The sequence below is a fragment of the Lipophrys pholis genome, assembly GCF_963383615.2.
Source record: "Lipophrys pholis genome assembly, chromosome: 21".
Taxonomy (NCBI): Eukaryota; Metazoa; Chordata; class Actinopteri; order Blenniiformes; family Blenniidae; genus Lipophrys; species Lipophrys pholis.
The window spans coordinates 4,739,101-4,754,145 of record NC_137649.1 but is presented as its reverse complement, the minus strand read 5'-3'; the positions used below and the strand labels follow the sequence as shown (position 1 = coordinate 4,754,145).

Below are 15,045 nucleotides of genomic sequence, written 5' to 3'. Positions count from 1 at the left end.
CTATCATTAGTATTTTTATTGTTTATCTTAGGATGCTGTACAGCTGCAGGCCTTCGTCGCTCATGTGGACGGGGAGGTTGTGGGGATCGTCGTCATCAGAGACGAGCTGGTATGAAAGAGTAGTTTATGTGTAATATTAGCAATTTGTGTTTTAATGTTTTTTTTGATTTCGGAACGATTTCAAAATCAACAGTCGTTCAGTAATGTTGCACATTTTTGCTGTTATGTTATATTATTTTTGAAAACTTTCAGTGTTTTCAATTTAAAACACAAAACTGTGTTTCATGTGTCCGTTTCCATGACAACGGTGCTGGGAGCCGCTGAAAAAGCAACTTTTTGAAAACTGCTTCCAAGGGCGGAACTTTTTGAAAATGCTTTGAGTTCCGTTGTCATGGTAACGGACCTCTAAAACACGCTTGAAAGCGTCGCGTAAACAGGGATGAAATATCTGAACGATCACCCCAAGATGGAAATGTTTAATTTCCAACATGTTAAATGAGTTTCCTATAAAGTATTGGCTCTCATCTGGTCTGACATTTTAAAATGTCGCTATCTTGCAACCAAAGACAACCTGAGATAAAAGTCTGACTGTCAGAAATTCAGGGTCGTCGTGCTGCTGCTGCGACCTGCGTCAACTAACGGACCAATAGAAATGCAGTATGAAATGACGTACTGATCAGCGTCACACTGGTGCTGAACCCAAGTAGCTTTGTGGCTACAGGGACAGAACACGTCAAAAAAATAAAGTATGTGGGATGTAATCAAAGAAGACATCCGAGTAGAGCTGTGGCAGCAGAAGCCTTCTTTGGGGGGATTTCTCTACAAACACATAAATGGACTCGTTCATGTTTCACTAGTTTCTTTATCGTGGATGGATGGTGCATGCTACTGACGTTTTGCTCTTCATGTCATCAACAAAGTTTATTAGATTTACTTTGTACAGTATAGTGAGCTGTGACGTTATATAAATATAATAATATACTGTATATATATAAATATGACAGTTTGTAGCCGGCTTTACTAAAGCAGAATTCTAGCAGTAAAAACACACTATGAGAAGTGTACAATTACACGTTTTGTATAACATTTTCGATTTACATAAAAATTCTGTAACTGTCTTCAATTTACTATCATTAATTTGTAAGAAAAAAGGAAGAGAAGCAGAGCTTAGCAGATTAATAGATAAAGCGTTAATGCTAGAAATATACCCAAAAGGGATTTAATAAAAAAAAGGATGTATTGTGATCATATATAGGTTTTACATGGAACAATGACTGAGACACTTAAAGTAGGAAAATGCAAAATATCAAACACTTGTGTATGAAATGTGCCTCTGTCTGCCAAACTGACATCAATCTTGTCTTTTAACAGGACATCGAGTACATCCGTGCCCACTACAACATTGAGAACTTCATCTATTTCAGCCACTACGGCTACGAGGAGCACGCTCAGATGCTCCACTTCGTCCTCCGGCCCTCCCTGCAGCACGCCGCCCGCCACTTGTTTAAGGAGGTCCTCCGGCTGGCACACAAATCCTGCCTGTACCTCAGAGTCTATCCCCCCGACTCCGGCCAGCGAGCGGTGAGTGCACAGGGACCTCCAGGCCCTCTCTGGCCCCCGTTCAGCTGGCCGCTTCCGGGCAGGGTGCATGTCTGCTCAGATGCTCGCTGTCATTAGTGTAATGAGCCTCGTTTCACACGCTGCAAAAAATAACCGTCCAATCCCACAATGAGTTGGTTTCAATTTTTACACTTTGTCCTAAAACTAAATCGGACCATGTGATTTTAAATGATCAAATCATCCAATTGCAGCTAAACACAGCAGGTCCCTGACATAGTAAACATTGTAAGTCCAATTTCTCCAAACTAATTGGGAAAACGCATTGTATTTGTGTTTTCATTTCAGAAAAGTCTCGTGTTGACACAGCAACATTTTGAAAACGGCGTCAATTTACATAGAAATGGCTGAAATGCTAAAAATTATGTTTTCATGTTGGGCCACTAGTGGGTGCTGTTGTTCATTTTTGTAATGAAACCACACATGTGCACAGAGAACAATACGCTACAAACATTAACAATAAGAGTAGAAAGGGCATTCATATTGCAGTGTTTTCAAAATGAGCGTTCCCCCATTTCTACAGAGACATTTTCAAAAAGTTGTTTTCATTGGCTCCGAGCAACGTTGTTGTTTAAATGGACACCGAAAACGCTAAAATGTCATGTCTTCCCTTGAAAATGTTGCGTAAAAGGAGCCATACAGTCGGGAAAATATGGAACTTAATACAGTAAATCTCCTTCCTTATTTTGAGAAACCTCAGTTAGTGGGAGGAAGATGCTCTAAAATCTCTATGGTACCAATTCTCAAAATGATTCATGGGGGGTCCCGAAGCCCTCTTGATTTTAAGGGGTTTATAATTTTTCTATGTTTTAAAATAAGGTAAATCAGCATCTAAATAAGCTATGTCACAAAACTACAAAATGTAAGCAATTATGTTAAAAGTGTATTATTTAGTTAAAAGATAAAACTAAGTTCGCAAAGTCAGCAGCAGGAGAAACAAAGGTGGCGCATCAAGTTAAAGGGAATGAAGAATTGGTGAAAAAGCAAAAAAAAAAAAGTACCAAGAGTTCCATAGAATGTAGCTTCACTGAAGTAAAAGACATAATTGGAAGTGAATTTATCTTTTGTGGTGAAAAACTGATGAAAGAAAGTTTGAAACTGCAGAACATCAAACACACCGAGACGGTGTGGAAACTGAGTTTGTCTTCAGAGAACAGGAACTCATCGTTACAGAATATAATAAAGAAACTATATTTACCACATAGTGTGTTATGATGTTCCTCCAACTTTATTTTGTAATTGACCTTTGGCTGAGCCCCGAATGCGAACGAACCAATAGTAACCAACTGTCTACCGGCCGAGTCTTTTTATCTCCAGAGAGAAGCTTTAGAGTTTTAGAACTGGCCACATGTTTATTGTGTTCTGGGCTATTTAACTCATTTAAGACACATAAATGTTCAACCGGGGTCGGCTCGGTTTACAATGGTACACATTTGGTTTGGGAACCGCTGCTCTATAACGTGTGTCTCAGACATGACGGGTGAAGGTGCGCTCTGCAGCTCTGGCCATCTGAACGTGTTGCAGCCGTCAGCAGGTCACTTTTTGCAGAGTGCTGCCCTCAGCAGGCTCCCCTCCCAGAGGTCGGGGCAGCAGGTGTCGGCAGCGCTGCCAGCTCCACCTCTCCAACACCATAACAAGACATTTCCTCAACATGTAGAGGCCTCCACTTCCTCTGCTAATTACCTTCCACAAACAAGCAGCAGATTGGGGGTTGATGATGTGCAAATGGAATAATGACAGAAGACAACCAGAGGATTAGCTCCTGAGCCCCGCTGATGATGCAAGGTGTCAGTGGTACAAAGCTTGCATCATCTAACCTCTTCACCGGAGCTCGTTAGTGATGCTGTTTAATCTCAGAGGGGATTTTCTTTCTTTCTTTTTTCCCCCCTCAGTCCGAGCTCTCTTTTCTTCTGCTCTCAGGATTCCTGCGTCCACCATCTGGATTCTGTCCTCCACTGCGCGGTTCCCGTCCGCCCGCGACGCCAGATCATCTATCCACTGGAGGAGCTTGGCATCAACGCCCCGTCCAGGCGGCTCACGCAGAACCAGGTGGGTTGTCAGGAAGCAGCCTGCCAGGGAATGTAGAGTAGCTGAGGGGCTTCTAAGAGCAGCAGCAGCAGCAGCTGCAGGGTGGGCGGGTCACCACCAGAAGGCGCTGTTTCAAAGGGGAACAGCCTGGACTGTCACCTAAAGCTGCTCACACTGTGAGTGGTGGTGGAATGGAATTCATTCGTCAACAAAAAGCATTTTAAGCTGTTTCTTTTGTGTCCGTTACATAAACTTCTTGCATTTGAATTAGTTGTAAACCAGTAAACAAAGCTCTGTGAGAAATGTTGACATCAGTGGTGTCAAACATTAGGGCTGTGGGCCAAGACCGACCCACAACAGGCTCCAATCTGCCCAAACCATGAAGAAAACTCTAAAGATTATAAAGAAAAGATTGATATCTGAAAGACTTTCTTAAGATTAGTGACACGACACTGAGTCCCGAGCTGGTGATGCTGCGATGAAAGCTAGCAAACTAGCATTAGACTCAAAGCCACGCTGTCGGTATGAATTTGTAAAAACACCCATAATGCAACAGTTATAGGAAAAGTTTCTGGGGCATTTCACTGTATTTTGACATTTTCATGTATGCTCTGAAACACAACGAAGTAAAACTTTAAAGTGTACATTTAAAGGTTATCATGATACTATTTTACTACTCAAGATGAAATTGGAGTGACTGCAGCCCCTGAACTAAAATGTGTTTGACAAACCTAGTGTAGGCACTCAAACAAGGATTAATTACCTTTATACATATTTGTTAGCCAAACAAAAATACAACCAAAAACTAACATGCATCTAAAATTATAAAATCACCAAATGAAAACTCTGAATTGCACAAGATTTATTTCCTTTGTGAGTAGTCACTCGTGGGGAGAAAAAGATGAGAATATTGATTGAATAAGTTTACTACAGTAAAAGTAAAAAAGCATAGTTATTTAAATAGTCAATGATTAAATAGAAACTTCAGTTTTTTTTTTAATTGAAATTCTTATATACAAAAATTCTTAGAAAGTTTTTACGATACTTCAGTCATCTCATTAGACAATATCAGAGTTAAACTTTCTTATGTTCTGTGATGATCTATCGAGTCCAAACTGTGCAGAATAGACAGTGAAGGCAGCATTAGCATCCTTCACCAGAAGATTGCAATTTGAATAAGTGACAACCAACGTTGTATCATCAGCAAACAGTTTGAGCCAAACATGAGATTCAATGAACACCATAAAAAGGATTATTTCCTAATGAGTTATCTTTCATTTGCAGCCACTAGTAAAGTAAATCCACAACTTTTTAAAGGAGTATAAACTACTATAATAAAAAAAAAATAAACACGTGACTAAATAAATTGAAGGCAGCTCTTTGATTGTGGTGCAGCTGTAAATACTCAAGTTCAATGATAAATGTTTGACCATGAGATTCTCAATGTTTTCAGTACTTCAAAATGTTGCTCTTTCATTGCTTTCTAAATATTTCTGTCGATTAAAAGTGCCACTCTGCGAGCCGGTTTTCATTTTCCACTCGCATAAAAAAACAAAAAAAAAAACCTGTAGCGTGATGGAGACGTCTGTGTGACGATAATCGCAGCTCTTTGACCGTGACTCATCTTCTGCTCCTAAATCCTCCGAGACGGGCCTTAATGTGTCTGTGATTCATTTCAACGTCCTGCACTTCAAATGTTTGCCGTGTGTAGACCCGAGGCATCACCGTGCGCACTCACATGGTGATTCCACTCCATCAAACCCAGAGGCCCTCCCACCGCCTCTTTTCTCCCGGGCAACGCGGCAGTCAGGATTTCCATGTTGTCCTGCAGATAAGAGCTCGGCCTCGGGACAATTAATCAAATTTAAAGCACCTGTTCCCTCTCTGTCAATAGCGGATCGTGTTACGCCGCGCAGTGCTCATTGTCCAGGGCGAAAGGTGAGGATTGTCTTGAGTGATAAGAGCTGCTGCACCTGCTCCACCTCACATGCAGATGAGACAGCAGCTTTGTTCAGCTCATTACCTCGTCTGGTTAATTCCTGCAGTATTCACACGGATTCACATGGGTGCATGCAGGCATTTCATTTACTCAGAGGATTTTAAAAACACAACCAAAAAAACTAAAGAAATGCAATGTTAAATCCAATAATTAATTAAAAAGATGATTTCATGTGTTCATATGGGATGAATGCAGCAATTTAATTAACCTACTTACAATTACAAAAACAGTGAAAGTTAACAAAAGAAACACGTGAAGCATTTTTCGATACATATGGTGGTATTGTTTTGATTTTAAAACAAATGTAAAAAAAAAGTGTAGAGAGACGTCAGAGTAAGGCTACTGCGCATGTGCACCATGGCCGTAGTCAATAGTTCTTCTGCACATGCTCAGTAGAGACAATCAGAACGTTTCCTCCAGAGTGTCATGACTCCCAGTCCATATTCTCCTGGGACTTGGTTAGTTTTATTTTGACAGTCACTATAGTAACAATCCAACTTGGTCATCTGTCCAGTAGAATGTCTTCGTACTTGTTTATGTTTGTAGCGTATTGTTCTCTTTCATTACAACCACAAACAGCCCCCACTAGTGGCCCAACATGAAAATTACATTGTTTTCAGTGTTTCTGCCGTTTCCGTTTTGAAAACATTGTCATGTAGAAAACCAAACTTTTCTGGAACGAAACCACAAAAAACACGTTTTTACTTGGAACATTGTCGTGTAAACGAAGCCTTAGTATTACCCTCCATATTGCATTCCATAAAGTATTACTCTTTTTAAATGACAACTAAAAAATAAATTAAATACCTTTTAGTAAGTTTAGGTTTAATTTGAAAATCAACAAAAAATAAAAATGTAGGTATAATTTGGAAATAAAATGTTTCTCTGAATCTTTACTGAATGACCTGAAATGTTAAAATGAACTACTGAATGTTTACAGGTGTTTAATCTGTAGGTTCAGCTCAATTTGTACTCAATAATTTGAATATTTTCCCACTTTCCCCACAAAGACATTGTATTTTACTTCTTTTTAAATGCTTTTAATCCTCCACCTGTTCCTGAAAAGCAACCTAATCTTCAATAAGGCTCTCTTTTCTTTTACATTGAAAATGGCTAGAAACATTGTTTTGAGAGTATTAAGAAATACTATTTATTGTATATTCAATGATCAAAGTGTAATTGGATACTTAATCATTACTATAGACTGTGTGTATGCTTAGTAAAATACCAAATAGCTCTTTTATTAACTATCCATATAGTTAAACCCGGTGCCAGAGCCTCTCTGTGCATGTGACAGATGTTAGGCACTCGTGGAAATTATTTGAATATCACACAAAGGTTAATTCCACCCTTGGGTTTCCCCCTCTTATTTTTGCTCAGTGCTGTTTTCATCCAACAAGGTGCATTGTGGGGCCAATCTGCCTAATTATAGAAAATTAAGGAGACATTAGCTGCCTCAGATCTCAGCAAGCGGGGCACAGACACTTGGCATTGGAGGAATTGGGGGAATTTAGACCTACTAATTCCTCTGGGATGCTTTTATAATTATTGCAGGAAAGTGTTCCTCGACTGTCAGGTCACAAATTTGATCCTTTACGTCTGGCCTCAGTTTGAAGCTCCTGCTTCAGTTTCTCTAATTGTGCCTATTTATGTTGTTTTGTTTCAAATGCCAGGCCACTTGTGGGTGCTGTTGTTAGTTTTTTGTAATGAAACCACAGCCGTGAGCAGAGAACAATGGAACTGTAACCCTGGCAGGTACATAGACATTGGTATGGACAGACGACAAAGTTGGATTGTTATTATGGTGACTGTCAAAATAAAACTACCAAGTCCCAGGAGAATATGGACTGAGAGTCAGGACACTCTGGAGGGAACATTGTTCTGATTGTCTCTACTGAGCATGTGCAGAAGAAGTGTTTACTCCGGCTGTGGTACACATGACCAGTAGCAGTGTTTCCACTGTCTACAATCGTAATAATCATAATAATCATAATAATCATAATAGTGATTTCGTATAGCACGTTTTACAACTCAGAGATGATTTACAAGGCAAAAGACCAAAAAACGGATTAATTAAAAGCATGTGTAAAAATGTAAAATAGGTCAACAGGTGTGTTTTTAAAAGAGATAATGTGAAGAGGTCAGAGCAGTATGGAGATGGAGCCTGAGTGTTTTCCTTTTCAGCGTTGTCATGTAAACGGACACCCGAAACTGGTGGAAGGTGTCAGCAGGACCTAAATTTACTACAACAGATCTCAGGTGTAGGGGTTAGAGCTCTCACCTCTAGGGGAATATCCTGGGTTTGAGTCTAGGTTAGGCATGAGAGCAGATGGATGGACGGATGGATGGATGGACGGACGGACGGATGGATGGATGGATGGACGGACGGACGGATGGATGGATGGGGATACTTTTTCAAAGCATTGCTTTCAGATGTCATCAGCCGTGATCTGAATCCCCTCTTGAAGATGTTTTTTTTTTTTTTAAATCCTAATTTCCTGAAAACCCTGAAAAAAAATGGCTGATGGTATTCATTAGGTGTAACTCGGCAAAAACATGTTCTAGATGCTTTACAGCCTCCCTGGAACGTTACAGATGATGAAGGATCTTGGCTGAAAGCTTACGCTGTCTCTTCGGCAGGCAGATAAAGTGTCTTTGATGAAATGTGGCTCCTGCCTCATGCTGTGACTATCAAAAAGGAGAAATTACCATGCTTTTAGTGGGGTTTGTAATTAATGGTACCTGCATTTGCAGAATTATTTAATTTGCAGGAAATGGCATCAGATGATTTGTCTTGGGTATCGCCATAAAACCAGTGAATGTGACTGACGGTTGTCTCGCTCTCTGTTTCTCTCAGGCACCGTTTGCTCTCAGCCTCGTCAGCAGAAAGTTAACTTTGGAGCCAAAGGTCGCCATTAATGCCAGTATTGTGGTGGTGGGAGCTTCAGATACAGGTTTATCCTTCCTCGAGGCGCTTTGTTTCTGGTGAGTCGAACTAGTCGGTCGTAATCCCCGTCCTGGATGTACAGTATGGTGTGTGTGTATACACTGCGTCATTTGTATGAACGTGCAGCACCTCGGCAGGATTATCTGTTTGAGGCCCTGGGGCAAAAAATTTGCTCAGGCTCCTATTAAGCCCCTCACACAGACCTCAAACCATCTGTGCATTGTGTATGTACCTTATCATCTCCCACTTCCCATCAAGAACACACAGCACCCGCCTCAGGGCAGCTTCATTATCTGCACCGAAAGTCGGATCAAGTCAACATTTGGTTCTCGTTTTCTGTGCATCATTTAGTTTGTGTAAAAGCGTCAGTCGGCAGATATTTTCTCAAAAAATCCCATAAACAGACAGTGCACTCATAACATTTTGTTATTCGTGACACATTTAACAACACATTTAAGTATATGTAATGCTATAGCATTGTACTATAATGCCACTTTTTTTTGGGCAGTGAAGCAGTAACATTACTATAATGACATTTGTCGTTGTTGTTGGTGGAAACAGTTTTAGAGCTGAAAAGCAACTGACTGAAGTGGAACCTTTCAAAAAAGCTCCAACTGTCTGCGTTTTCCAGCAGATCAGTGTCTGGGTTAATCTGGATCGTTCAGGTGATCCTCCTTCTGCAAATTTCGTGAAATAGTGACAGTAAGTTCCTGTTTACTCAACAGGGCTTCAAGTGAAAACGTGCCATTTTTGTGTTTTTGTTTCAGAAAAGTGTCACGTTAACGCAGCAACATTTTGAAAACAACATCCGTTTACACGGAAATGGCAGAAATTCTGAAAACCACACACGCATGCAGCAGAGAACGATACACGAAACATCAACAAATACATTCTAGTGGACAAACGACAAGTTAGACTGTTGTTACGGTGACAGTCAACTATCAAACTATCAAGTCCCAGGAGAAGATGGACTGGGAGTCGTGACGCTCTGGAGGAAAACATTGTTATTGTCCGTCTACTGAGCATGTGCAGAACAACTATTCACTACAGATGTGGTGTGCATGTGCAGCAGCAGCATTTCAGAAAAGTTGCATTTTTTCCCATTTCCATGGAGAGTCTGAGCTTTTTTTTTTTATAAAAAAGTTACGTTTTCAGTGGCTCTGGCTTCCATTCTCCACACTCAGAACGCAGCGAAAGTTTTCAGTTTTCACTTGAAAAGGTGGTTGTGGAAACGGGGCCCAAGTCTTTGGCAACTAAACACAATTCTTATTAAAATGGTTTGCATTTATTGTTCAAAGTCAATATCTTCCATTAACTTCCAGAAAGCTTGGCCTTCACACCAGTGGAAATCTTGAGTTATCTTCTCAGGCCGAGCTGGATGCTTCTGTCTCCGGGCACCACTAGTAGCAGCCGCTGCCAGTTGGTGCAGGTTAATATCCAAATGCTGAAAGTAAATGTGCTTGTGGTTGTTTTCATTCTCTGGTTGATATTGGTAACAAACCACGATCATTTCTTAACCGCAGTGTAACAAAACTCTGATGGCTCTGTAGCACCAACTAGTGGTCGAGCGACTGCACGAGGGTTACCTGGTTAAGCATCACGCCAATTGGTGTAAGTAACTTGCATATCTGGTGCTGATGTTTAATTGTATTGATTCATCGCATAATCGCACACTTTCGTAGTCCGTTGTTATCTCCACCATTGAATAGAGGCGCAGGTTCAGACTGCTGGAATATACATCTGGCAGCTGTTCAGAGTTTTCACGTTTATCACAGACTGACGTGTCTTGAGTAATCCTGAACCTGACGAGAGCTGCCAGACGTCGAATCTCCTCTCCCTTTCTTTATCGTGCTTTACTCCAGGAATCCAGCCTCTGGAAATGTCACTTGACTCCAGGGCGGACATCTCATGTGTTCGCCTCCATCCTCGCCTTTGTGAGATTAACTGCTCCGGCGAATAATAAGAGGCGCGGGGTTGCTGATTCAGAGCGGGGCGATAGCTGCCAGGCAACCAGGGTTGTTATTTTGCGAGAGTGAGAGATCGAACGGAGCTGGCGAGGCTGGCATGATGGCGGTGCACGCAGCTGTCTGAGGCCTGGCATGCAGCAGGGCCAGAGCTCTGGCCCCCTTTAATTAGCCACTCCACGATTTCCCCTGTCAGGGATCTGCAGCAGCGATCTGTGTTTGCTGTCACTAATGAGTTGACTAATGAGGCAGTTAGTGTCCGCTGAACTCATGGTGAGGCGGCCGTGCATTCACAGGGTGAAAGATGGGTCAGTTTCGGCCTGCTGGGGCCCCGCTTATCAGCACTGCCCAAATGTCCACCCCTCCCTCTCACCCATCCACCCTGACACTGATTTCCTTGTGCTCACTGAATCCAGCCCAGCAGCACCACCATAACCTCCACCCCCTCCAGCCCCATTTACCGAGTGGGGAGAGGGTCAGACAGATAAAGAGCTCTGCGGAGGCTCGGCCCTCTGCTCACCGCGGTCAGGCTGCAGGGTCACCACGGCCGTCTGTCGCCGGCTGATAACAGAGCAAATCCAGACACCAATAATGGGCCCTAACGCTTCTGTGCTGCGACATTAATCCATCAACTGGCACAGATTACCAGGAAAGTTTGACTGCGGCCATTGTTTGATTGTTGTTGTTATGATTATCATTCCATGTTGATGTCAAAATAATCAGGGATCAAACCAGTGATGACACAAAGCAAAGATATTATGAATAACACTGTTTTATTAGCACCCGTTTCAACAGTATAATCTTTAAATCTATACATTTTTATCAGATAAAAATCTTATTGTTGGCGGGGGGCGGGGGTTGGGTCCAAACAGAAGCTCAGAGGTGACAGAACCTTTTCAGTTGCTGCTCCTAAGTATGGCCGGATCAGAGAGAGGAATGGAGTTGCCGCCTCTCTGTCTCTCCTCACGACATGTCATTTTCCTTTAACAGAGGGAAAATTTCAATTTGGGCTAAAATTTTCATGGGAAAGTTTAAACTGAGTGATGCCGTGACAAATCCCTTGTAAGACTACTTGACTCACATGAAGCCACTGTCGTCCAGTAGCTGTATATCAAATAAAGCCACGTTCACACAATGTTTCAAGTGAAAACACCGTTTTTATTTAACTTATGGCAGAAACGCTGAAAACGATGCATGTTGGGCCACGAGTTGTTTGTTTTTGTAATGAAACCACACACACACGTGTGCAGAGAACAATACGCTATAAACATTAACAATGGCTGCACACAGACATTCGTTTTAATGAACCCGGACTCTGGTTGTTTTTTAACAAAACCAAACTGTGAATGTTTTTAACTCAGACTGTAGTCGTAACCTGGACCTTGTTGGAATCCATCAAATAATATAGAGATGTGACTGATGTATCTCCACATTATGACAGTTTATAGAAGTAGAAACAAATCATGCAGAAATCTTCAGTGGCGAGCTTCTCTGTGCATTTTGGAGAACTTTTCTTGTCATATCAATCCATCAAAGAAGCACATTGGAAAGTCAGTAAGAAGTCAAAGAAGTCTGTCACATGTATCTTAAAATCTAATAAGCTCTTGCAATACAATCAGATTTTACTGTTAGTTCACATACAGAATATCTCCTCACTGTATTTTCCAGGGGTGCAAACAGTCAGTGGTACACAACAACAGTCCTGCTATAATCAGTTTACCAGCATTTTGGTGTCTGGTGCTGCGAATGTGTGCCGCTGGGCGTTAATTTAGCAGGAAGCCGAGATAAGAAGAGAGCAGGAGGTGATCAGAGTGTCGCTGCGATAAGGCCGGATGCTGCGAGGAACACGCACCGCTATTCACCGAGCGTAGGAGCCGAGGGCTGCCGTTATCAGCCGTGTAATGTCCTGTAGGCCACAACAAAGGAGGTCATTTGCATCACAAGAGATGGCTCATATTGGCAGGAGTAGGTAGGAGGGCTGCTGAGGATTTTTCATGCTCAGGAAGCACAGCTGCATTAACGGGCTGGAGAACCTGACGCCGATTCCAACGTGGATTCAGCATCCGAGGGTGTGTGGATACAGAGGGACGTCAAGTTTCCTGTTTTTGTCTCATGTGGAATCACCGCGTGGCGCTTTTCAACACACTGCTGTCGAAGTGTAAAACACCCATCTGTAATTCCAGTTTTCATCTCGAGACTGGACGTGGAAAAAGAAGTCTTGTGAGAACTCATTGCAAAAGAATCGCAATCCAAAGGGTCTATGTGGTCCGGGCGGACGGGATGGTCAGTGGTTATGGGAAAGACTCGGAAATATACTTAAGATTAAAAATAGGGATCCTCATTGCTTGCTTTAATTTATTGCTTTTATTTGTTTGTAAAGCTTTATTGTATTGCTTTCATTTTTTTTTGTAAAGTAAGTGAGTATTTAATGGCCCAGACATCAAAATACAGTAGAGACAGTTCAGAAGACATGGTTGGCCCCAAAACCAACCAAAAGTTAAAAAAACAAAAAAAACAATCTTATTTAAAAATGACGACAACAACAAAGAGCAGACAAGCATTAGAAGGTACAGACTCACAGATCGTCACACAGACTTGTAAACACATGATTTTACTAATGAGCTGCAGAGAGGATGGAGACGACCAGCTGGGTTGGACTCCTATGAATGGAGGACAAGTAAAAATGATTAAAAGAAACCAAATTCTGCAAAAGGAAAGAATGACAGTGAGAAACAGAGGTACCTGGGGGCGCCTGTACAACAAGAATGTGGTGCACTTTGCCGAAAACATTTTGATTTCCTGTGACGTTTTTGTGCAATACGCCTGTACAGTACTGTTGGTGTGATTTATGCTTGCAACTGAGGTGTACTTGAACGCACCATGAAGCTCCGCTCGGCTTCAGGCCTTCTAGTTTGAAGCGCAGACGGCGTTACTCCAGTCTCTCGGAGCAGAACGCACACTACAGGATTTTTCCTCGCAAATATTGAACACGTTCATTATTTACGATCTCTGCTTCCCGAGCGGATCGGACCGGATAAAATCACTCTTAACACTCCCCACACCGCAGCAATATCAGACACAATCTTTTTTCTGCAGACATCCGACAATTTCCAGATGCTCGGGAGGAGAGATCGGGACTACAATTGGCCAGATTATCCTGTAGTGTGTGCCAGGCTTTAGGCACGTATACTTTTAATTCAGTCACATGGTGTCTCCCACCTCAGGACATCGGGTTTCAGGTCATTGAATTTCAATAAAACCGCACCCGAATATAGAAAATCATGTTTCATTTTACACTCACACAGGATTGGAGGAGAATGTAAAGGTGCCTGTGTTAAAATGATTATGGTTTCAATCATCATTCACTCCAGCTTTTCGTTGGGTTATTGCCCCGAAATTTCCTAGTAAAACCTCAGGAAGACAGAATACACAGGAATCAGACCGTTTTAAAAGTTTAAGACAATTTTATAAAAATATTCTTGCAAGAAGAGACAATGTCACCGTACAGCCTCCAGGAGTTTGTCTAACAATGAAGTTGGACAGCGCTTTTATAAAGGCAGAATTGTTTTAAGAAAGATCCACGTGCTGCCTGGCTCTCCAGAGATTGAAGGTTCCAAAAAGTGGCACAGAGGTTCCAAAAGTGCTGACACAGGTCATCCTTGAAACACACACTGCAAAATTACACATCATTCTTTATGCGACAAAAACTAGATTTCCATAACAGGAATCCAGTTCTAAGGCTCGTGACCATATTTGGTCATTTCTGTTTTCTTCTAAACTAACAACAGTAAATAGAAGAAAATACTACAATATAGGAAATAACCCGTTGTGCTATTTATTGAGATACGTGGTATTTCAGCAACGTTTTTATAATAGTTAACGAGTTTGCGTTATTAAATCATCTCCCATTCCTAGTTTTCTCTTTATTTTATCCGCCCCCCCCCAACAAGAAATGGTGATATATCTGTGATTTAGGCCACTTTGCAAGATACATTTGTATAATTGAACGGAATAGAGAATTTCTACCTGAAAAAAAAAAAAAATATATATATGTTTCAGCACCTTGAAGTTGTAATATTGTGTATGTCCAGACATATTTTGGCGAGTGCCCCAGTGAACGCTACATGTCAGGGTAAATGGTAGACGGCAGGCGAATCTAACATCCTTGGCGCTCGACTGAAAATGTAAACTGGTCATTTATGATGAAATAGTTGCAGATTTTCATTTTGAAAATACAAAAAGAGGTTTCAGACATTTGGGCAACTGCATATTTCACGGTTCCATTTTTACGTGACATTCTACCAAGAAGGTCTCTGAAAAGAACTAAATGTCTGGAAATAAATGTAGTTTCAGAACAGTAATCAGGCCAAACTCTTGGCAAATCTATTCTATGTGCACATATTGGGTTCGTTCTAGTTTCTTTCGACACCATTGCAGCGAGTTGCTTATCCTCTCGTACTGTACACATGGTTGTGCGCAGAAGGAAAGCC

At 41.6% G+C, this 15,045-nt stretch overlaps 1 protein-coding gene across 1 annotated transcript in view; it reads left to right on the top strand.

The window, feature by feature from the left end:
• Window positions 1-15,045, top strand: part of cfap61 (cilia and flagella associated protein 61) — a gene marked incomplete at both ends in the record, with an annotated part of 44,847 nt that overhangs the window by 12,943 nt on the left and 16,859 nt on the right. The window contains 4 exons of the mRNA XM_080491068.1: window positions 32-109; window positions 1,372-1,578; window positions 3,538-3,666; window positions 8,502-8,629. Coding sequence (XP_080347194.1) covers window positions 32-109; window positions 1,372-1,578; window positions 3,538-3,666; window positions 8,502-8,629 — 542 coding nt within the window. The remainder of the gene's footprint in view (window positions 1-31; window positions 110-1,371; window positions 1,579-3,537; window positions 3,667-8,501; window positions 8,630-15,045) is intronic.